This window comes from Pollicipes pollicipes, unplaced genomic scaffold (genome assembly GCF_011947565.3).
Source record: "Pollicipes pollicipes isolate AB1234 unplaced genomic scaffold, Ppol_2.1 Scaffold_5724;HRSCAF=6776_pilon_pilon_pilon, whole genome shotgun sequence".
Lineage (NCBI taxonomy): Eukaryota > Metazoa > Arthropoda > Thecostraca > Pollicipedomorpha > Pollicipedidae > Pollicipes > Pollicipes pollicipes.
In genome coordinates, this window is record NW_023596746.1 from 5,527,561 (window position 1) to 5,550,698 (window position 23,138).

At 53.2% G+C, this 23,138-nt stretch overlaps 1 protein-coding gene and 1 long non-coding RNA gene across 2 annotated transcripts; both read right to left on the reverse strand.

Annotated features, from left to right (window-relative positions):
* Positions 1 to 5,488: 5,488 nt before the first annotated feature.
* On the reverse strand, positions 5,489 to 8,780 carry LOC119102369 (tetratricopeptide repeat protein 23-like). The gene is made up of 8 exons (XM_037225738.1): positions 8,734 to 8,780; positions 8,326 to 8,488; positions 7,914 to 8,009; positions 7,617 to 7,729; positions 6,832 to 7,015; positions 6,292 to 6,412; positions 5,909 to 6,047; positions 5,489 to 5,600 (listed from the first exon to the last, which is right to left on the reverse strand). Exons 1-8 carry the CDS (start codon positions 8,778 to 8,780, stop codon positions 5,510 to 5,512), a joined length of 954 nt encoding a protein of 317 aa, XP_037081633.1. The 3' UTR covers positions 5,489 to 5,509.
* Positions 8,781 to 8,976: 196 nt separating this feature from the next.
* On the reverse strand, positions 8,977 to 10,896 carry LOC119103767 (uncharacterized). The gene is made up of 3 exons (XR_005094807.1): positions 10,807 to 10,896; positions 9,269 to 9,451; positions 8,977 to 9,053 (listed from the first exon to the last, which is right to left on the reverse strand). It is a non-coding gene; the product is annotated as an uncharacterized LOC119103767 (long non-coding RNA).
* Between the last annotated feature and the right edge of the window lie 12,242 nt (positions 10,897 to 23,138).

Sequence of the window (23,138 nt, forward strand, 5' to 3'; positions counted from 1 at the left end):
CGCTAGGGGTGTTATGTGTGGTGGTACACGGCTGGAGTGAGCTTGTAGTCAGTCTTTGTGCGTACGACCAAGAGCATGTCGCTAGCTTTCACACTGACGATGATGACCACTACCATGCCTTCGGTTATTTCCCAACATGTCCTTTCGTCAGTTGTTTTCCCAGCGCTCACATTTGCTCAGTATGAGGCTACTTAACGCATGAAAATCCTCACTCATTCAACGTTTACAAAACTGCTGTTTCCGCAAACCACGGCCGGCGACGTGAACCCCGTCCCGAGCTGACCGCTTCCCAAGTCACGCCTTCGTTCACCAACTTTTGGCCTCCGACGTGCGCGTGAATCTAAATACAGTATGTCCTTGTTTGCAGGGATGCTCTCAAGCATGTCACACCCCTTTTGAAAGGAGACTGATCCTGCAGTATGTTGAAGATGCTCAAGTGAATCATCTGATGACACAAAAATGCTAGCGCTAATGCAGCCTGTACTAATCGTCAGACGCGCGATTTTCGGACGGTTTTCATCTGCGGATCGACGAAAAGGTGAAAATTCGTAAAGAAACCATAGCATTCGCCCAGGAACTGTAACCGTGATAAATGAGCCATCTGACCCAACTGACGGTCAATGTGCAAAAAACGTGCTACCCAACTGACGGTCAAATGATGGGTTACGCCACCCAATTATAGGACCGGTGATTATTTTAATGTCTCGGTTGTTTCACCTTTGCTTGATGCATCAGTTGCCGTTTTTTCTTCCAAATGTGCATAGGTTTTGGAGTGGCTCAAGGGTTTGTATGTGCGTTGGCGGGAGGGAGGCAAAACAAACCTTGGAGTCGATTGTTTTTCTGCGTTGTCATTACACTAATGCTGAGCATTCTAAAACAGTTGAGGTGGCATTGCACCCTCAGGGCCCACACCCGTTCCTACCCATATGAAAATGTATACATGCCACCTGCCCGTGAAACAAACGGTGCTTATGAAGATGTGCAATCGACGCTTGAAAACATGTTGTAGGGGCATTAAATAAGCGGTTTCTTCCCGCATGGCATTTCTTTTGAGCCGGGCTGCGGAGCATACTGCGTTATAGCACTGCTTAAAAAACTAGTTTTGGAAACAAATCGTCATGGACTCGATGCACGGGTGCACTTACAACGTCCAGGGATACATGTTGCCTCTGAAAATAGCTCTTCTTTCTTGAGATACACTGTGAGGGCATTTACGACCCCATGCGTTTTAAAAGAATCGGTGACCCACACCCTACATCAGCAGAAGCAGTAGCTAGTACCTAATCGCAGGCAATCGAGCAGCATGCAAGGCCATCATGGCTCCATTGTCATAAAAATCCAGAGAATGGAAACATGCAGGACAGATATGATGGACTAGGATACGCTCGAAGCTCATGTAAAAATCCCACATTGCATGCAATGGACAGCTTACTTTATCCAACGAAAGAAATCGACGCAGTACCCCACTTATCATTAATGTCGGCGGCCTTATCTTGAAAAAACTGAAGTGAAATTGGTGAACGTCGGAAATAAACGTGAAATCTTTTAATCGAGAAATTTACATCTTGACTACCGAACAGCCTACACCTTTGATATAAAATGTCTGCGTCACAAAATTTCAATCCAATCACTGGTAGACACACAACGTACATGTCATGGTATGTGGGGACGTGTAAAATATGGGCACGAGTAATGTACCCATAAACCAAATTTTTACACCGTCTCGAAATCTTTGTTGTGTTAGTGACCGCTGTCAAGATCCCGAGATATTTCTGGGGTCAAGCCCGAATTAAGCCTCAATCAGTTGTAATATGGAGTTTCAAGGCCCAACTCTACCAATAATAGGCCTGTTTTGGTGGTGTGCCCACAAACAAGGTCCAACACACATGTCCCCGCAAAACAAAATAGGGTGAATAGGGTGTGTGTTGTGGTGTGGGCGTGTGTGTGTGTGTGTGTGTGTGTGTGTGTGTGTGTGTGTGTGTGTGTGTGTGTGTGTGTGTGTGTGTGTGTGTGTGTGTGTGTGTGTGTGTGTGTGTGTGTGTGTGTGTGTGTGTGTGTGTGTGTGTGTGTGTGTGTGTGTGTGTGTGTGTATGTGTATGTGTGTGTGTGTGTGTGTGTGTGTGTGTGTTTGTGTGGGGGGTGGGGGGGGTGAGTACGTGTGCATGTGTGTGGGGGGTACGCGTGTGGGTGGGGGGGGGGGGGTGTATGTGTGCGTGTGTGCGTGTGGCGGCCCTCTGCAGACCGTCGAGAGGCGCGCTGACCGGGCCTGTTCGGCTGCAGTGCACTCGGCGCTGCAGGCGGAACTGAGCGGATGTATACGTAACAGACGAGTCTGGAGTGATGGGATAATCCAGGAGCTGGTAAACATCTCGGTCCAAGGGTTCGCGTTTATTCGATATACGATCGCTCATTCAGCCAGTAAAAATGGCGCCGCATTGTCGCATTATGTCCTACCCCACGGTACCTTCCGTGCTACATCCTTGACGTGCGCGCATTCAACAACCAAACAGCACTTTCATTCCAAGTCATTTCCCGGGCTTTATATTTCGACAGGTGCGAAGGTGTACCGCGTATGGCGTGTGTGCTGGTGTAAGAACTATTACGTAACGGAAGCCGGATGGGCGCATGAGTAAACAAGCGTAACAGGTGTCGCGTCAAGTGATAAAAACCGTATACAGAGCAATGCTAGTCCAGATCGCCAGAGTCAATGCCAATAACATACTTGCTATATAAAGACAACCCGGCTCCGATTTCATCGCTCACCAAGACATTCAACAAAAACAACGGACAAAAACGAAGGTCAACGGCAAAAAAAATATACGAAGACGGTTATCTACATTGCAAAAACGGCACCGCCTCACAATGAACAATATTTTTTTTTCCGACAGCCCTGAGGCTTGACTAGACTGTCCGCCTTGGTGGGACCTGACCACGCATCCGGTGGCTGCCGGCGGACCTGGTCCCCACCAATCCTTCACCAAAGACCCAGCGCCGAGCCCACGAGCTTTGTTGTCGGCGCACTAAACCTCCGGCCCGAAAGGCGTGGCTATCAGGTACGGCTGGCACCGAACGACCAATGACACAACTCGCCCGAACTCAAAACCCGACCATTATTTGGATTTCTGACTACAACTTTTTAGTAATTGAGGCGATACGAGTTCAGCCCAGGCGCAGCAGCAGCGGCACAGACATAAACACAACGCATGTAGGCACTCCAGCACGTTGTGAACAAGTCCACTGAGCAATTGGGCATCCGGAAGCAGTGGAATGGGTGGCGACAGGCTGAGCGGGCGTGTACTGATCAGAGGAACTGAGAGCAGCTTTGTCCGGTCAGCTGCCCAGGCCCAGCCGCCTCCCCGTCGAGCTGTCCTAGGATCATCAGCCCGAGCGAAGAAGGCGGTGGGGCGCGGCCCGCGATACGGTCGCTCGGTCTTACAGGACTCCTGAGCATCCGCAATACGTGCATCATGAACGCAGCCTGACAATGTCTGAGCAACACTCGCGTCCACCACGACCTCATCCTACGAGACGAGCGCTCGAGAGACATCAACACCACCACCCCCGCCATGAAGGGTGCTCTCATCAGAGCATTTGCCAGGCTAATGCGAGGTCTATGGAAGGGCTCAGATGAGGCTGGCCGGGTGCTGCTATCTGCCCATTAAAGGTACATTTCCAGCGGTTTACGGTTTACGAATTCATGGGCTATCAACAGCATGACACACAAGAGTTCCTCCGATACCTGCTGGAAGGTTTCCACCAGGACGTAGACCGTGTCGACACCCAACCCAAGCCCTAACATACCCACATCGATGACAGCGTTATTGCTAACCAGAACCCCTGGAGGCCCGTGAGCGTTTCCTATTCCCGAAGAGTGAAGTTTGTTGACCTGTTTGTCGAAGAGCCTAGGTTCACGCTACGGTGAACGGTGCACGGGCACGTCTGCAACGTTCGACCCGTCCTGGGACCTGAGCCTGCCAATCTCATCCATGACGGGTCTTGTGCGCTCGCAGGACTGCTTTGACCTATTTATCAAGGTGTTCTGCCCGATCCGCCGTACCAGGAGACTGGATGTACAGTCTCTGCATCATGACACACCATTCTGGCGTGGAGCACTCAGGCCACATCACGGCCCACTGTAAACACCATTATTTTGGAGTCTGTTATGAGTACACCAGAGTTCAGCCTATCCGTATGCACCGCGCCGACAGCCTCAAAGCATGCATGCCGTTTTTCGAGCTGGCCAATCGCTGACCTGGTGCCGACCTAAGCGCCAGTACAGGAGGGAGTTGGAGAGGGCTGTCCCACCCCTAGTTCCGTCGGTTAATCGTTTTTGACTACTTTGACTGCAGAGGCTAATATAAAACGTGACGACATCGTGAAGTCCGGCGTAGCTACGCTTTGTTAACAGATTCATGGGAATTGCACTACGTTGCTATAAAATCGGTTAATGTATCCCGAAGCACTCAGAGCCAATACGGATGGTTGCATGTTCCAAGCCGACGATGGCTGGTCCCTACGAGTAGTCACCGGGACACAAAGCTACAAAGCATTCGCCTACGCACCAGCTAACCACATGAAAACTAACTGGAACACTTGTACAGAAGACTCGCAAACACCAGCACGTTAGTGAGGCATGGGACGGCCGGCGGCCCCCGCTCGCCGCAGAGGAGTCGGTGCATCGGACGACTCCACACTGGTCGAACGGCACAAGTGCGCCGTCACACCCGCGGCGTGTCATCAGAGCTCATGACGGCCCTGGAGCAGCCCCAGCCGGCTGGCGCAGCTCCGGAGCCGCCGTCACACCCGCAGCGCGTCCTCTAAGCTGGTGACGGCCCTGGAGCAGCCCCGGCCGGCTGGCGCAGCTCCGGGGCCGCCGTCACACCCGCAGCGCGTCCTCTGAGCTGGTGACGGCCCTGGAGCAGCCCCGGCCGGCTGGCGCAGCTCCGGGGCCGCCATCACACCCGCAGCGCGTCCTCTGAGTAGATGACGGCCCTGGAGCAGCCCCGGCCGGCTGGCGCAGCTCCGGAGCCGCCGTCACACCCGCAGCGCGTCCTCTGAAGCTGGTGACGATCCTGGAGTAGCCCCGGCTGGCTGGCGCAGCTCCGGAGCCGCCATCACACCCGCAGCGCGTCCTCTGAGCTGGTGACGATCCTGGAGTAGCCCCGGCTGGCTGGCGCGGCTCCGGAGCCGCCGTCACACCCGCAGCGCGTCCTCTGAGCAGATGACGGCTCTGGAGCAGCCCCGGCCGCCTGGCGCAGCTCCGGGGTCGCCGTCACACCCGCAGCGCGTCATCAGAGCTGATGACGGCCCGGGAGCAGCCCCGGCCGCCTGGCGCAGCTCCGGGGCCGCCGTCACACCCGCAGCGCGTCCTCTGAGCAGGTGACGGCTCTGGAGCAGCCCCGACCGGCTGGCTCGGCTCCGGAGCCGCCGTCACACCCGCAGCGCGTCCTCTGAGCTGGTGACGGCCCTGGCGCAGCCCCAGCCCGCTGGCGCAGCTCCGGGGCCGCCGCTACAGCCGCAGGGCGTCATCTATAGAGGGCGTGGCGGTGGAGGCAGCGGAGCGCACCCGCCCAGCGTATCGGCTGCCTCGGCCCAGTCGTCTGCAACAGGCGCCAGCTGCCAGCGGAGGACGAGCCCAGCCAGGCCAGACATTCGTATAACATATCTGTATATCGTTCAACTGTATCGACTGGAATCGCTTATCATGTCCACGCACACTTCCCGTGAGGCGTCGTTAAGTAAAGGCGTGGACCGATCGGTCACATGAAACATGACTGCGCATGCGCAACATTAATGCAATTAAAGCTAGCCATCTATTCCAGGTCAACCAGCGGATCGATCAAGCAAAAGCAGCCAGGTTTGCCGTCTGCTCCTTCCGGCCAAGAGGATGAGATATGAAGGCACCGACCTCTCCAGTTCTCTGAAGGCCTCCTCCGCGGCCTGGACACGCTTGTCCTGTCGGCCGAACATGAGGTTCTCGATGGCCCAGCACCGCCTGCTCACCTCCACTGCCCGCTCCAGCTGACCCGAGGTCACGTATAGCTGACCTGCAACGGCTCGGCTTCAGCTCCGACGTACATGGCGAATTCTCACTCGCGGAAGACATATCTAGATCATTTCGGCGACCAGCCCCGCACCGAGAATGATCTCAAATCGTGAAATGAGACGGTTCACTAGCTCGCCTCCCTTTTCCGCGAGGCTCCTGTGTCAGCACTCTCCCCAGCCTCAGCCGCGACCCTCTTCCCACGTGCTTCGGAGCAGCCGCCGCGGCGCCGCGAGACCGACACTCACTGAGCGAGCGCAGACTGTCGGCCACCTCCCGGCTCAGCTCGCCGTGCGTCTCCACTTTGGCCTTGGTGTTGGCGCGACACTCCCTGGTGGCTTTCTCGTGGTACTGCTGCTCCACGTGTACCTGTCGGGGAGGGCGTCACGTCACGGGAGCTGGTGTCTATGTTCCAAGTTCTAAGGCTGATGGAGGATAACCTCATAGCAAATTTGTATGTAAAGGTTATGGTTGTCCATGGCTCGCTATGGCGCCAGGGTGCCATAGCGATGCCATGGCACGAGGGTGTGCACCAATTTGCACGTGATATGCCGGGGTGCTCCGCGCACGACCTCGGGTGTATTAGATGTGAGGTGTTCCTGGTAGGAACATTACAACCCTCGCACATTCCTATTTCATAGAAAATATGTTAGATCTGCATGACATCTCCCACCACGTGGCCAAAATACTTCAACGGCGTTGTTACAATCGGGAGCCCCAACGTCTGACCTGTATGAGATCTCGTCAGCCATTATGGACAGCGCTGCAGTGGGTTGCCCGTGTCTAACCTGTATCAGGTGATCGGCCACCTTGATGGTGGTGACGTGCGCGGCGCCGAGCCGTGTCAGGCACCGCTGGTGCAGGCCCGACAGGCCGGCAGAGAGGGCGGCCGGGTCCGAACCGGCCAGGCGGCCCTCGGCCCGCAGCACCGCGTGCTCCGCGTCCAGGTGCTCCGCCGAGTTCTCACCCCAGCTGGGAACACAGCGCACACTGACAGCCCACGGCACCATGCGAAGACCTCTCGCCCCGCCCCCGCCAGTCGGCGAGTCGGCCGGTGCCGAGATCCCCGAACCCCTCCCGCCAGTCCGCGGGCCGGCCGGTGTTGAGCGCCCCTAACCCCCCCCCCCCCCCGCCAGTCCGCGAGTCGGCCGGTGCCGAGCTCTGCGCACCCCTCCCGTCAGTCCACGGGCCGGCCGGTGCTGAGCTCCCCGCGGCCCTCCCGCCAGTCCGCGAGTCGGCCGGTGCCGAGCGCCCCGCACCCACCACTGCGCCGTCAGCTCCGCTGCCTGCCGCAACCAGCGCACGGCCTGCACGGCGTTCTGGCGGCGGGCGCCGCGCGCCTCCAGCTGGCCCAGCTCCCGGAGCAGGGCGGCGGCGGCCGGCAGGTCGGCCTGCTGGCGCACCAGCCGCTCGGCCTCGGTCAGGTGGGCGCGCGCCTCCTCCAGGCGGCCGCGCGCCGCGCCGGCCCGACCCAGCCAGCCGTGCAGCCGCAGCTGCAGCCGGCCTGAGCTCCGCCAGCGGCCGAGCCGAGGACGGCCGGCGGGCGGCGCGCCTCTCCGCCAGCTGCGCGTACGTGGCCAGCAGGTCGGCCGCCTTGCGCAAACAGTCCTCGGCTGCCGCCGGCTGGCCCAGCTGCACCAGCGCCTGGCCGCGCACCAGGCGAGCCAGCAGCTGCATGTGGAGTACCTGCAGACCACCATCAGCAGCAGATGACGGCGGGTGCTGTATCGGTACGTTTTCATTGAGTTATCTGACTGCAGGCATTGCAGATTAAGGTAACATTGCTATTAAGTTATATGGCTTTGCGCCCGTCATCACGATTGCAGGGCTGGTACAGCCTCTGTCACCCTCACGAGGGCATCGCCGTTACCTGGCTTTTGCCGTCAGGTATGAGTTCCGTCCCTTGGTACATGAGGATCGTTGTCAAAGCCTCACTTGCATGCTCATCCGCCTGCGCTGGCAAGTCCTGCAACACGCAAGATGGAGATGAACCGTAGCTACAGGCGACGCTAGAACAAAGACAAAACAACATCGTGAGCTGGCAATGTTCATAACAGGAATCTAACAGCACAAGAGGTGAAAGTCAGAGCAGATGGGTTTACAGGGCATACTGTTTCAAACTTGGCGCGGAGCGTAGTGTTTCAAAATTGACTCTACACCCTGTAGTAAGACCACTTTAAAATATATTGACGCATTTAGAGGTCACAGTCAGTTCTCACAGAGACTGAACGATCGCCAGCCGCAGATGCACGTCACCCAGCACGAGCCGCGCGGCCGTCTACCTGCAGGTCGAGATACGCTCTGGCCAGCAGCACCTGGCAGCGAAGCGTTCGCCAGTGCCGGTCGCCGTAGAGGAAACGAGCCAGCGCCAGGGCGCGCACGAAGTGGGCCACCGCCGTCGGACCCTGGCGGCGGAAGTAGGCACGTCGCGCCTTCAGCAGGTACCTGGCGGCGCAGGCGGGCGGCGCTGTCACGGCGGCACGATCCGGCCTAGATCGGGACGAAACGCACTGAGTGTGACTCTTCGTTCCGAGAGGAGCACTGCCACGTGATGTCAGGGTGTGGAAGAGGTGTTAGAACGTGTGTTTGGGACGGGGAGCCGGTACAGCTGTGCAGAGTTTGCTCGGAATAGAACAAATTATAGCTTCATTCCAACACCTAGTCGCATTTAAGTGATCACTAAGCCACACCTCAACCACGACAGCACGCCGCCGCTGGACCTTACTCCGGCCCCCATCGAGAATCGGAGTTATTGCAGGCGACGCCACCTCGCTAGGCTAGTGCGCGGACGTCGCGGATCGGGACGGACCTCTGCAGGCGGCGGCGCGTCGGTCGGAGGGCAGGGTGCTGGTGCGGCTGGACGTCATCCCGCCGCTCCCGGGGCGGCGTCGGTGAGTCGCTGATGCCGCTGTCCGCCGCTCGGCCGGCGGCTGTGCCACTGCTGGCGACATCAGACTCGGCGGCGGCGGCAGCGGCGGCACCGGTGTCCGCCTCATACTGGTCCCCCTCGCTGGGAGAGACGAGGGTCGTTAGGTCCGGATGGTCCGTAGTAACGGCCGTCGCCAAAGCATGCATGGATCCACCCAGGATCGTCAACGCATGCATGGATCCACCTAGGGTTGACAACCTGACAACGTTGACGAAAACCGTCTCAGGCACCAGTCACTTGTGGAGATGACATAAAGGCAGCAGGTTTGAATTTTGTAATTTACTGTGCATCCATACCTGTAAGAATATTGTCCCTCAGAGTCATCTGAGTAATTTCTGTCATCGGCCTCATCAGCCTCAAGTCTGCTGCCATTCTCAGATGCTGCATGATGGCCTGTCTCTGAGCCAGTGCAGGAGTCATCTGATTCAAAGTCACTTCTGTAGTCATCCATTGTTAAGACAGCTCAAGGTGAAGAGGTGCTGGAAACCAACACATGCCGATCATCACTTGATGAAGAACATTTGGTGGGAGATATCTGGGTCTCCAAAGTCAGGCTCTGCTGTTAAGTTGAACAACCATGCCCTTTACATGTGAAATTTGCTATGGGGCTATTCTCCATCAGCCTTAGAACTTGGAACATTTCTTGCAGTTCTAGGGAACATATAACATGCTATAGGGTAGTTTATCTGCATGCTAGGAGAAATTAGTGGTACAGCTATTGTTAAAGTAACACAGCAAGGTAGAACATAATTGCTACATAAATTTCAATTTTTCCTCTTGACACAACACCAACGATGTCAGGTATACAGGAACAGCTGAGCGTAGCTCCGAAGGCCGTTTCCACTGTTGCAAAACTGATGGATGTCTATACCAATATACAGTGAATGGATCATTTGCCATTCTTCCCAAACACAAGACTCCTTCAGGGATGCTGTGTGACTTTGTTGTCTGACACAATATAACCTTTCATATACATATAAATAATATGAAAGCAGGCTGTACACACAAACAATTTTGTTTACTAAAATGAACAATTGTGGAGCACAGGCAGCCCTGTGAATTTCAGAAAAGAATGGTCTTTACTTTACATTACCAGTTATTTTGATGGTAATAATACAATTATTGATGCAACCTTTTCTAATCATCATTGTATTACAGGTGCTCTAAAGCCAGCACTGCAAAAATCCTACCCACTGCACCTCATGCTTACATGGCAATGATGCCATGAATCTAGAGCATGTGAGCATTGAGCTTGGGTATGAACATATTGTGCTGAATTTTCAATTATTTCTGCTTGAAAAAGAGGCAGCATTTTTACATGAAGTTAGGTACTTCTCAACACCAAATTGCTTGAAACAAGGGCTTTGAATGTACTGAAGGTTATCCCTGGCTTTCAGTTTTGTTGTGTGGGCTGGAATTGTTGCTGGGATGAGAACTGTGGCTGGGTAGCTGGTATTACTGCTATGCCAGACATGTGTGGAATGACAAGTATTTTTGCCATCTTACTCTCATATAGCTGTCATATACAGTTTAGTCCGGATAAGAAGTTTCCAGTCAACCTTTGACTATTAGCTTGTACAGTAGAAATTCAACTGAAGCGTGTGAATGTGATGACTTGTGTAACAAAAAACTGAAAATAAAGCAATCAGCCGGGCATTCAAACCTCAATCAAATATCACGTCCCAAAACGCGCTTGCAGGTGGATACCGCCGTCAATTCACTGTCTGAGAAGTGAACAAGCTAACGCAACTTTTATAAATACCAACGTAGAAGACGCGATGTACCGGGTACATGTACATAATATAAATGTCGGCACTGGGACCACCCACTGTACCCGATCGCATCCGGCATTGCAGATGCCCTCAGTCGCCAATGCCCAAGGGTCCTATAACAACGGAGCTAGGCCCTAGAGCTAAGTCACAATACGCAATGTTTGGATTCCTGGCATTTTGTTCCCATGGCAACGAACTTGACTAGCGATGAATGATGCTACTAAATGGTATGAAAAGCGAGCCACAGACTTTTGCCCCTAGGAACATTTATATGGCAATACAACACACGGTCAGCCTGTGTACGTAACCTCTCACTGAGTGAAAAGAGCATTATGGCGGTTACCGTCGGGGATTATCTCTCCTAGTTAGGATGTTAGCATAGGCCCTGCTCTGGTTATGCTCTACGCCCTTCTCTATGCGCAACGCAACATATAATTGGCTACTACTTACAGTGCTCAATAGATCTCTGACTTCACGGACATCTATAAATGTGCAACAGATAACAAGTGCAGGTCAATGTGCGAATGCAAATAGTGAAAAGTTAGTTATATCAACCGGCATTGCACGAGTGTGTTGCACAGGCAGGTGAACTTCGGTTATGCGCTGTCGGTGGGTCAACCGAGCGAAATCGAACCAAAATCTGACGAGTATGATGTGCTAGCCTGAGGTAGGTCTTAAGCGGTGTTATTGAAGGCACGCAGTTGCAATCTTCGGGTTTTATTACATCGCTTGTCACGGGCAGCAGTATTTTGAGTATCACTCAACGGGTGGATTAGCCCAAGTAAGCTATGCACTCTAAAGGGCTTATTCGGACAAAAAAGTCAAATCAGACGAGGGGGTTTCATTTCCTTACGACAATGCTCCTACAGCGACGTTGTCTTCGAAAAGTTGTACCTTTCGCACGCGAGAAAAAGTGTTTCAAATTGGACAGCGCATCTGTGCGAATCACTGCATGGCGATTGCGCGACGGGCAGGCTGGCCGCAGTTGCTCTGTGCCGTCAAGTGGCGATTTCAACAAAAAGATCATGTCGGCTGATACGAGACTTACATTGCCGACCGATGGTACTCCCGCAATGGTATTGTGTGAGGAAGGTTGCAGCTTCCCCGCACGAGTAAAAGCATTTAAAACTGTTCGCCGGCCGCTCGCAAACACTGAGAAGTACGCTGCCGGTGGGTCGACCAAGTAAAATCGGAACAAAAATATGGCAACCCCGCAGGGGCACCGGCTTCGGCCGATGTATGGGACTAGCGCTCCCTCGGGTCCCAGCTCCGGTAACAGGTGGACGGCGCAAGGTGTTTCTCTAGGGCGTAGCGACCCTGCCGGTACGTGATCTCCCGCCCTTTGTCCCGCCCCTCCCTTCCCATTGCCTGCTTCCCCGCATCCGGCCCACTCATCGATCCTAATCCTCGTTTTATCGGGGTCGCCGTGCCCCCTCGCCCGCGTCCCCGAGTTGATCGGATCCTGGTGGCTGAGGGGCTTGTCGTGCAGGTCAGTCGCGGCGCGTCCCAACACTCCACTTCGGCCAGAATATCCGGGGGCGTTGGGGGCCCATGGGGCCCCACGCGTGTCTAGTGGCATGTCGCTTGCACTGCGGCTGGGTGCTCCGTGCGGGTCTCCGCTTGGGGCGACTGACCGCGCGCGGCGGCTTAAGGGGTCAAGGGGCGGCGGCGCTGAACCCCGGTCAGGACGGGGAGGGGGTTTATCTGGTTACATCTGGCCGTGAGGGAGGTGTCGTTCACCCCGTACAGCACCGGGGTAGTCCTGGCGGTGACCACCTCCCGTGGGAGTGTTGGGCCGTCCGCCAGTTGGGCTCCGCGGTGGGTGGGAGCCCCGGTGCCGAAAGAAAAACCTACTTTGCATGGCATCCTTTAACTCTAAAAACACCCGTTATCCGAAAGGGGGTCGGACCACAATAACCCAAGGGTGGAGAGAAGACTGTTACCCCGGACCACGGATTCTCGTCTTCGAAAGTGATGAGGTTAGGTGGGCGTTCCTGTCACCGTTTCAGAGGCGAAATAGCTGCGACAGATTTGGAAAAATTATCAGATGTGACAATCTCCGGGATGGAAAAATAGAAGCCGAATTTGCTGGTGGCTTGGAGGCGATACGGGCTATGGAAGCAATTGAATTTTCGTATGGTGTTCCAGATGGGGCTGGTAAGCGGGAAAAAAACAGTGTCAGTTTCAGCGACGCCATACAACACCAAAAATTCGTCCGGGGGCGTGGTCAATTGTTTTGATCTATGTGACGTTGACGAGGGGGAGATCGTGGGGGAGCTGTCGGAGTTTGGAGTGACCGCCGCTCGGCGGATCCTTGTCAGAAGGGGAGGAGAGTTGGTGCCCACAAACAACCTCATACTCAAGTTCAGTCGCCCTGACTTACCGTCCGAGATATGTGTGGTATACGTCGGCGTGAAAGTTCGTCAGTTTGTGCCCAATGCCATGCGGTGTTATCAGTGCCAGCGACTTGGTCACACCAGACCCAACTGTGGGAACCGCGCAGCGTGTGGCAAATGTGCGTCCTTCGAGCACATGAGCAAAATCTGTACTCCTGACAAACTCCACTGTGTCAACTGCGGCAAGGACCAGGTTCCGCATGCGTCGTATGAAGGTGCATGCCCAGCTTACGCAGGAGAAAGAAATTATATCAATTAAAACTGATAAAAAGGTATCCTTCCGTGAGGCTCGAGAACTTAATAACGAAACCCACCCAAAAATATCGTACGTGTCGAAAGTGAAAGCTTCGTTGCCGCACACTAATGTGATCGAGGAAATGACGGCTGTTCAGTTTCTGGAACTTCTGAGGTCATTTGGCCCATCAGCTGTACCCTCCGCCCGCGCGCTGGACTCGCAGCCAGCACCCCAAGCTCCCTCCCCACCAAGCGAGCAGCCGGTGGCCGCCGTGCTGCCGGCCTCCTCGGCACCGGTTGGATCGCCAGCGAATGACGGTTGGACGACGGTTCCGCGTGGCTGCAGTCCTCGCGCGCCGTCGGACATTCCGTCGTCTGAGACACCACCGGTCTCCTCATCACAGACACCCCTCGCCAGTGCCTGTCAGCGTGTAGCGGAGACGATGGAGCGTCAGGGGGCTGACAGGTGCGCCCGTGATGCTAAGCGTGCACGCCTGGCTGAGCAGGAGCGGGCCAAGATAGCCAATAGGCTGTCGGGAGCGGGCAAGGAACCCGACCCCCGGAGCAACACTCCGTCTCCACGAAGGCCGGTTGAGGCTCCACCTCGGCACCAGGTGGTGGACAGGGGCTCAGTGATTGCCCCTTCTCCTCCACCACCACGCACGGGATATGCTGGCACCAAGCGTATCCCGTCTGGGCCCCTGTCTCCAAGTGACGTGGGTAGCCCAAGGTCCCGCTCCAGGCTGGGGCACGGATCTGTGGAACAGGCTTCCAGATCTGAGATATCTGGCGCTTCATCCAGGGCGGCGCAATTTTTTGGAATCTCCTGTTTTAAGTGCGAGACCCTTTTTTATAAATTTATTCCGAATGGTTTGTAAGGGTGATTTCTGATTCAGAGTACCTGCTAAGCGTAGCTTGTTGCGTGTACCCCAAACCCACCACCCAAGCGTGCCGTCCAGTTCAACAGCTAATTTTGCCTCCGCCCTTTCGCCAGACAGGGATGCGGAGGGTTTTACGTGCCGCACAATGCTGCGACACGGCCGCCTCGGGTCCGGGTTGAACCTTGTTGGCCAGTTGCCAGCTGGCCTTTCCTTTTCAGCCGGGTCAAACAATGCGCCCACTCTGGGACTCGTACCCAGTGCCGCTGGATTACGAGTCCAGCATCTTTCCCCAAGACCACGGAGGCGGCCTTTAAGTTTTTTAACACCTCCTTTAAAGACTTTTACAGTGGAATTGCAGGGGAGTAAGGGTTAATGCGCTCAACCTCCAGGCTGAGGTTGGCCGGAAGTGTCCCGCAGCTGTAGCTCTGCAAGAAACAAAACTGGCGCCGAACTCCTACATCACGTTAAAGAGTTACGCAGTTTTCCTCAGGGACATGTCCGCTGACACTGTTGCGCACGGTGGTGTCCTCCTGGCCGTTCATCACAGCGTGCCAGCCCGAAGGCTGGACTTGAAATCGTCGCTTCAGGTTGTAGCAGCACGTGCTCATTTCAGCAGTCACACCATCGCAGTCTGCTCATTGTACCTGCCACCTGGCGCCAGTTTTCCATCATTGGGGCTCAGGCACCTGATGGCTGAGCTTCCTCCGCCGATCTTAGTGTTAGGAGACCTTAACGTCCATCACACTGCCTGGGGCTCTGATGAAACAAACACACGCGGGCGGTTGTGCGAAAGCTTTATTCATGATGCTTCCTTGTGCATTCTAAACACCGGACAGCCGACGTATTTTAGTCTTCCTTCCGGACGGACACCAACCCTCGATCTCAGTCCGTCTAGTCCGCAACATATGCCGCGCCTGGAGTGAACAGTGGCCGACGATCCACAAGGAAGTGACCATTTTCCGCTGTGGTTGAGATTCCGCAGTGCTGGGGTTCAAGGTACCAGGACCCAGGATGGAATTTTGAAAAGGCCGATTGGAAGAGCTTTAAAGCTCGACTGGAAGCGTCGGTTTCCACGCATCCCGACAGCATGCCTACCTCGGCAGAGGATATTAATGCTCTGCTTTTAAAATGCGCTGACGGGTGCATCCCCCACACTTCATGTAAACCACGCCGCACGCCCGTTCCGTGGTGGACGGATAAGTGTCATGACGCCATCCGTGTGCGCAAACGCGCTTTTCGAGCCTTTGACCGAAGGAGCAGCACGGCCAATCTGATTGATTTTAAGATTCGTGGCGTGATTACGTCTGCTCACTTACCCGTCTCACACCTACTGCCCAGGTCTGGTCACGGATCAAGCAAATTTCCGGTCGGTTCTGCTTTACGCCACTCCCCGTACTATATGTAAATGGCCACGACGTCATACATCCAGTGGATGTTGCAAACGAAATTGTCCGAGCAATCTTGGAGCGCAGTCGTAACGTCAGTACGAAACGGTGCTTTGTTTGTCGTAGAATGCGACACGAAGAAGCACACATAGACTTTTCTTCTACCGAACACATGTCGTATAATGATTCCTTTACCACGGTCGAATTAAAATATGCCATCAGCATGCTGCAGTGCGTGTCAGAGGATCCTGATGGTATGCATAACAAAATGTTTCAGCATCTTCCTGTTAGCATATTGGAAGTTGTGTTGACGATCTTTAATTCACTTCGGGTTAGCGGCGACTTTCCGATCTCATCGCGACAGGCTACTGTGGTTCCACTTCCAAAACCGGGGAACGGTGGTTTAGACCCCTTACATTATCGACCCATTGCACTTACATCGTCACTCTGTAAGTTGATGAAGAAAATGGTCAATGTCTGACTCATATGGTTCTTAGAACAGCATGACATTTTTACTAATGCACGGTGCGGTTTTAGGAAGAACCTTAGTACGGTGGGCCACCTTTCGACGCTCGAAACTACGATTCAGCAGGGTTTTAAAGGGAAACGTCATGTAGGTGCTATCTTTTTAATCTTGAAGCCGCTTACGATACCACGTGGCGACGAGGTGTCCTCTTAAAACTCTTCAAGCTTGGCATACGTGGTCATATGGGCACCTTTTTGGAGAATTGTTTGGCTGAACGCTTCCTCCTTGTGCATGTAGGTAATGAGGTGTCAGCACCTTTTCAACAAGTGAATGGTGTGCCTCAGGGAAGCGTTTTAAGTGTGGTGCCTTTGCTATCATGATAAACGACATTGTTGACGTCATACCGCAGTCAGTCGGCCGCGCTCTCTTCGTATATGATTTTACCATGTGGACCTGCGCATCAAGAACGCATGTAATGGAGCGCCAGCTCCGCTTGGCTGTTGACCATCTGGAGAGGTGGAACGACATTAATGGGTTTCGGTTTTCCACCGCGAAAACGGTCGCCACGCGCGGCTGTCGCCGTTGTCAATGTGGTGGCTTGACTCTCCGTCTTTACGATCAACCCATTCCCACTGAGTCGGTAACCAGATACCTTGGGTACACCTCGACAGTCGTCTCACATGTATTGCGAATTTAAAAACCCTACGACACAGATGCTTTAAAACTTTGAACATTTTAAAATGTGTGGCACGTACGTCATACGATGCGGATAGGAAAACGCTCATGCTTTTATATCGTTCACTTGTCCGTTCTAAGTTTGATTACGCATGTTTTGTATATGACAGCGCAAGTGGGTCAAGCAAGCGTCCTTTTGACACTATCCACCACACAGCGCTCCGCATCATCACAGGAGCGTTTCGAACGTCACCTGTCGCAAGCCTTCTTGTTGGGGCCAACGACCCGCCGCTGCCGGCTAGGCGAGAAATGCTTGGCATGAGATGCACTCTAAGGCTGCGGCAATTCCCTTCTCATCCGACATACAACTCAGTTTTCTCGCGTCGAACAACAGCTGTGTTTCATGGTGGTCTGGATCAACATTTCGCCCTTTTTTGCGCTAGGACAAGGCCTTTTCTTGATGCCAGTGGCATTCCTCTTTGCAGCGTGATGCGGGTGCAGCATATGCCACACCCTCCATGGCTTCTGATTTCGCCTAGAGTAGACACTTCGCTGGCTGAGACAAGGAAACATACACTGACACCTGACTTGTTTCGTGCCATGGGGCTAGAGCATGTGGCGTCGTACGAGGGGCACACATTAACTTATACGGCCGGATCCAAAACCTCAGACGGTGTCGGCCGCGCATGTGTGAGTGGATCCGTCACTCGATCATTCACACTGCCGAGGCACGCGTCGGTATTCACCTCCGCACTGGTAGCTATAATCAAGGCGCTTTGTTTTATTGAAGCTGGGAATGAGAACTTGCAAACCATCATGTCCCTTTTACAGAACATCTTGATACGTCTTACTGCATTGCACCGAGTTGGAAAAAGGTGGCGCTGTGTTTGATTCCCAGTCATGTCGGTATCTTTGGAAATGACCTCGCTGGCGCAGCCGCAAAACGCGCATCACATGCACCATGCACGTGCGGATTACCTCTTCCAGCTCGAAATTTTTATCCAGCCATTTTGCCTTTCTCGCAACACAAGTGGCAGCTCTGTTGGAATAATGACACAACTAGCAAATTGAAACGTTTAAAACCTGAATTGGGCCTGCGGCCTTACAGCTTCCGTGATTCGAGGCGGGGAGAAGTTGTGCTTCGCAGGCTGCGTATTGGCCATAAGTACGAAACTCACTAATATTTGTTGTGTGGTGGTGAGAGACCCTGATGCCCTCGTTGCCCTGCTTTTCTGACGGTGCACCACGTAAACTATGTCCACATTTCGCCCGGAGCCTTTGTTTGACTTTGAGCGAAATGCCTTACGCTAAGCGACATTCCTGGTTATCACTCGCAACTTCTTGAAGATGACCGGCTGTTTTCATTCCTTACAAAAATAAGATTTCGCTCTATATGTTCACGTCGTAATTAAATGACAACGTTATGGGCGCAATATGACCCATGCAGTCCGCGCACCAAAAAAACCCTAATCAACAACAACAACCAAAATATGACAAATGTGTAGCACGGGCAGCTGGTAGCCCTATACCACCGCTATCGAATGCATTTTGTCGCAATATGCGGGGTAAATCAAAATTATGTTTCCCCGGTTGCCGTACTATCGTTATCACTATACGGGCAGGCCAGCAGCGCTACCGATAGGAGGTTTGCATGCCGGCCGATACTGACCCCACAATGAGATCGCCTGCGCGAGGTTGCGCCTTCCGCGTATAAATGAGGCCTGTTCTTCATGGCGTGCTTTTGAATACATGCGGCTGCTCTGGGTATGGAGAGCAAGCTCCGGCAGCGCTTTGCTACCCAACATGCAAATAAATTTATCCACGCAGAATAGAACCATCTGCGCTCGATAGCACTGGCTCAGCAACCGCAACCACAACTAGATGGCACCCTCGGAGCCCTTCGGGAAAACACGAGTAACGAGGGCCATCTTGACAGCCATTCTGAGCTAAGCTTTGTCAACCACTACAAAAGTGGAACAAACCGGCCAAGGATCAGGCAGTATCGAGTTAAAGTTCAGACAGGATGGAGCTCACTGCTGACGTCAGGGCATAGCTCCGCCAGTTACGGTAGTCTCTAATCGCAGGTGAATTTCTTAATGCGTGTTGTTACGTCGCGCGCAAATGGAAAATGACCTCGATTTTCGGATAACAAAGACGAATCTTAAAAACAGCACTTGCGGTGGGATCCGAGTCGCCTTCTGTACAAATTGTTTCTGTCAGATTGCGAACATGAAATGGTCTTGCTAGTTTCTTGCCTGAATTTGACAGGTCGGTTTTAACACTACTGACATCCCTTATTTCTTTCTGAGCAAGGGGCTCTCTTGAGTGAACACAACGAGGCACATTACTGTTCTTGGTTAAGGACTAAAGAGTTATTCCGTCCCACCGCATGGTGTCTTCCAACTGCCATTCTGGCGACACGGGGTGGGATCCCCTGGTTGATCAGGAGGCCCTTAGATGTGAGTATCATATCAGACGGACCCCTCCATGACAAGGGAGGTCTGCTGACCCGCGCAGTTGACCCCGGATTGATGCAAGAACCCTCATTGTCGCAACAAGATCCCTGATCGTCTCAGGTGATCCGGTAATTGGCACATAGACTCCGGTTCGGCTTAACGGGCCCGAGCTGGAAATGGGTTGGAGGGCCCACCATTCGGTACAGGAGGCCCTGACTGGCAGAGAATATTTTAATTGTCTCAATGTGAACATTCATCATACGTTTCCATGGTTCATACGATTTTAAGGGGACCCCGACGAACACAAGGCGCTTTTTGTCATTCGGGGTTCCGTCCCCGTCCCTGTTGAGCAGATTTTTCCCTGACCGTCTCGAGACCCCTTGTTGACCCCGAGAACCCTGTTAGGGACTGTAAGCCCCTGAACGGTACGGAAATCCGGGATCGGTGCACGGGCTCCGACCGAAGTAAATCGCGAGCCTACCCTTGTCCCTGTTTGGAAAATAAGCCCCCACAGCTCAGGCCGACACGGAGCCAACTGTTCGGTGTTGGTGATCTCCGGCCGAAATAGAGGAACGCTCTGTCTCATTTGTCCCGAATCGGTGTAAGAGGCTCACTTACTGACATTTGAGATCCCGACTCTACGGCTGGGTCCTTTCTGTGACCTACAGCCAGCTCTTCGGATCCCTTAGCCTTCCAATGGGGCCCATGATCTTTTGCCTCGAGAAACTCTTCGGTCCCACTTCGGGCCACATCGAATACCGCTCCTGCCGACTCGGGGCCACTTACCGCCCAAGCATCCTTGTCAAGCACTGTGGCCCCTGATCAACACAGAAGCCCGTCATTGTGTTAGGGCGCCGAACAATGGAAATCGCGGCCCCGCTCTGGTTCCTGCTTGGGCAATGAGTCTCAAGAGCTCGGATAGACGTGGAACCGACTGTTTTGCCCCGTGTCGAGGCCCTATATAATATGGATGGGTAACCCTGGTTAGAGGACCTCAATAGAAGTCCTCTGACTGAAATATCAGGTCACGGTACTACGGATAGGGACCGGGCCCGAGTCCAATCAGGCGCTTGATCTTTGGTCCCGAGGTGCCCCCCGGTCATTCTTCGGATCTCCTCAAACAAAGCCTGTGACCAACTGTGGACCATTAGCTGACACAACACCTCTCGTTAGGGCACTGTGGGTCCTGGCTGACACAGGGGCCCGAACCATTGTTTTAGGGATCCAGACCAATTCCAATCGTGGCCGCCGACCTTGCTCCTGCTTGGGAAGTGGGCCCCAGGGTTCAGACTGACAGGGAGCCAGCTGTTCGGTGTTGGCGGTCTCTGGCCAACTTAGACACCCGCATTGTCTCAAAGGGTCCACAAACATTGCAAGAGGACACCTGACATATTTCAGGTCACGACCTAGTTCTGTTGACGGTTCTGTTGGGCCGTCCGGGCCTCCTATATAGGTCTATATCGACCGCAGATAGTCCCTGACTGTTATATGAAGGCCCGTCCCCGCATGCCAGGGACCTTAAATCAGACTTCGACCAGGCCTTCGTGCCCTTAGAACCTCCAGCCGGGCCCTTGATTGTCATAGCAGGTGGGCCCTCCGGGTTCTTCGAGCCTCCTCGAAGACTGTATCTGGCCAACTCGGGACCCATACCAACACAAGGCCCCCGTTAGACGTTATAGGGCCCTGACAGGCACTGGGGCTATGAACAATGTAAATCGCTGGCTCCGGCTATGTCCCTGCTTCGGATATGAGTCCTCAGACCCATGCTGCAGCGAAGCCGGTTGTGCGTTACTAGTGGTGTCTGACCGACATTTAGACCCATATCACTCAGGGGCCTCTGATCAGTCCGCAGGACCGTCTGGCTGGTATTGGGGTGCTCGGCGCTGCGGGCCGGGAACCATTAAATGCGACCTCCGGTCTATAGGTGACTTGTATAATTTTTGCAGCGTAAGCTTTGTCGTTTACTGAGTTTTGCAGCAGAAGTAATGCTGCTTAAAAGGAAGGACTGTTTAAGTTTTCGCAGTAGATGTCATGGCCTGTGTAAACTTTTGAATAAGATATCTTGCCGTGTAGCACTCCTGTCGTGTTGATGTCCATGCAGTAGGTGTAATGCTGCGTGTAAGAACAGTCTGTTTGAGTTTTTGCAGCAGAAGGGATGTCTTAGCACTCCAGTATAAAGCAATCTTTGCCGTGGCACTAATGTCACGACATCGGTCGACGGCAAGGGCAGATCTAGGATTTCGTCTAGGGGAGAAGACCACGCAACATTGCGGGGTCCCCTGGAGTTTAGAGCCCTCTCCAAAAAAAATACTCGTACGCCTACCATCAAGTTGTAAGAGATCAAAAGAGGTTAATATAACACACACATCGCTGAATTTTTACGAGCAACTGTCGAAGATAATTTGTACGTGCTTCCGACGTCCAATGTCTCATTTCCCTTGGCTATTGAATGTGTGACACTTAGTATACTTGCGCGTCACGTTCTTGATACATTTTGAATGCTAAGGTATATTGTATTCCTTTATAACAAAGGAAAATTGCTGACTTAGTCACAAGCCATCAGATGATCACATCGACCAGCCGGCTAGCCGTAAATTAGTATAGAACCAAGTTCACGTTGATTTTGATGATGTTTAGCAGTCAAGTTTAGTTTATTGAGCCTGTTTTCCGAGAAAAAACTTAGCCCGAAATGATAGGATTTATCAATTATTGATGAATTAAGTATCAATTAGAATCATTAGGATTTAAGGGGCAAATCAGTGGACAGTTATTTATACACATGAGGAAATACGGGAACCCATCATACTGTGCGCGCCCTAGAATGTTAGCCGTGCTATGTATGCACATACAGGGAGCTTATTGACGTTCTACAGATCATGTTAAATGCTATCATTTAAGGCTGTTTTTTTTCGGAAAAACAGCCTAAATAAACTAAACTTGACTGCTAAATATCATTAAAATCAACTTGAGCTTGGTTCTTAGCTTATTTACGGCTAGCCGGCTGGTCGATAATGGTCACCTGATGGCTGGTGACTAAGTCAGAGCTTTTCCTCTGTTATATAGGAATACAACATATATTAGCATTTAAAATGTATCAAGAACGTGACGCGCAAGTATATTAGGTGTCACGCATTCAATAGCCAAGGGAAATGACACATTGGACGTTGGAAGCACGCAAAAATTACCTTTGACAATTGCGCGTAAAAATCCATCGGCTGCATACTGCATGCCGCTCTAATGCTAAGGCATCAAGACCACTGGGGGCTGAGCCTGAGCGATCATGGGCGCCGCGGGATGCCAACAAAGACGCTTCCGTCAACAGGTGTAGTGTCCTCAGAGCAAGCGAGAAGAACCCAAGACGGATGTGGTGGGCCCCTGAATGATCGCTAGTGCCCCGGCAGTCCAACATACAGGACCCCGGCCAGAGCACAGACTCCTCTGAGCAACGGAAAATTATCAAAGACCAATTGAACTAATGGTAACCCTGTGCGATCAAGAGTGCCCGGGCAGATCAATAGAAAGAGCCCCGGTAGGAATAAAGGGTTCTCCGCAAATGAGATTACGGGGAAAGAGACCTATTTCAAAGTAGAGGCCTCTGAGCATCGCGTGGCTCGGTACCTTGCTTTGTGTAAGCTCCAGGAACAACACAAGGCTCTCCGAGCTAGTGACAAGAACTAGACGCCAGTGTGAAGGGTCTCTGAGCGACTAAATGCACCCTGGCATATGGGGCCCGAAAAAAAAACATGTAAAGTCTTTCGAATGGGAAGAATCCGTGGAGGAAAACCTGACAAATGAAGAGAGCCCAGGCATGTAAGCAGAGAATGTCCCAACAGCAACGTAAGGCTCTGAGAGAAAATGCAAAGATACCAAGGGTAACGTGGGAGTGAGCATGTAGGGTCCG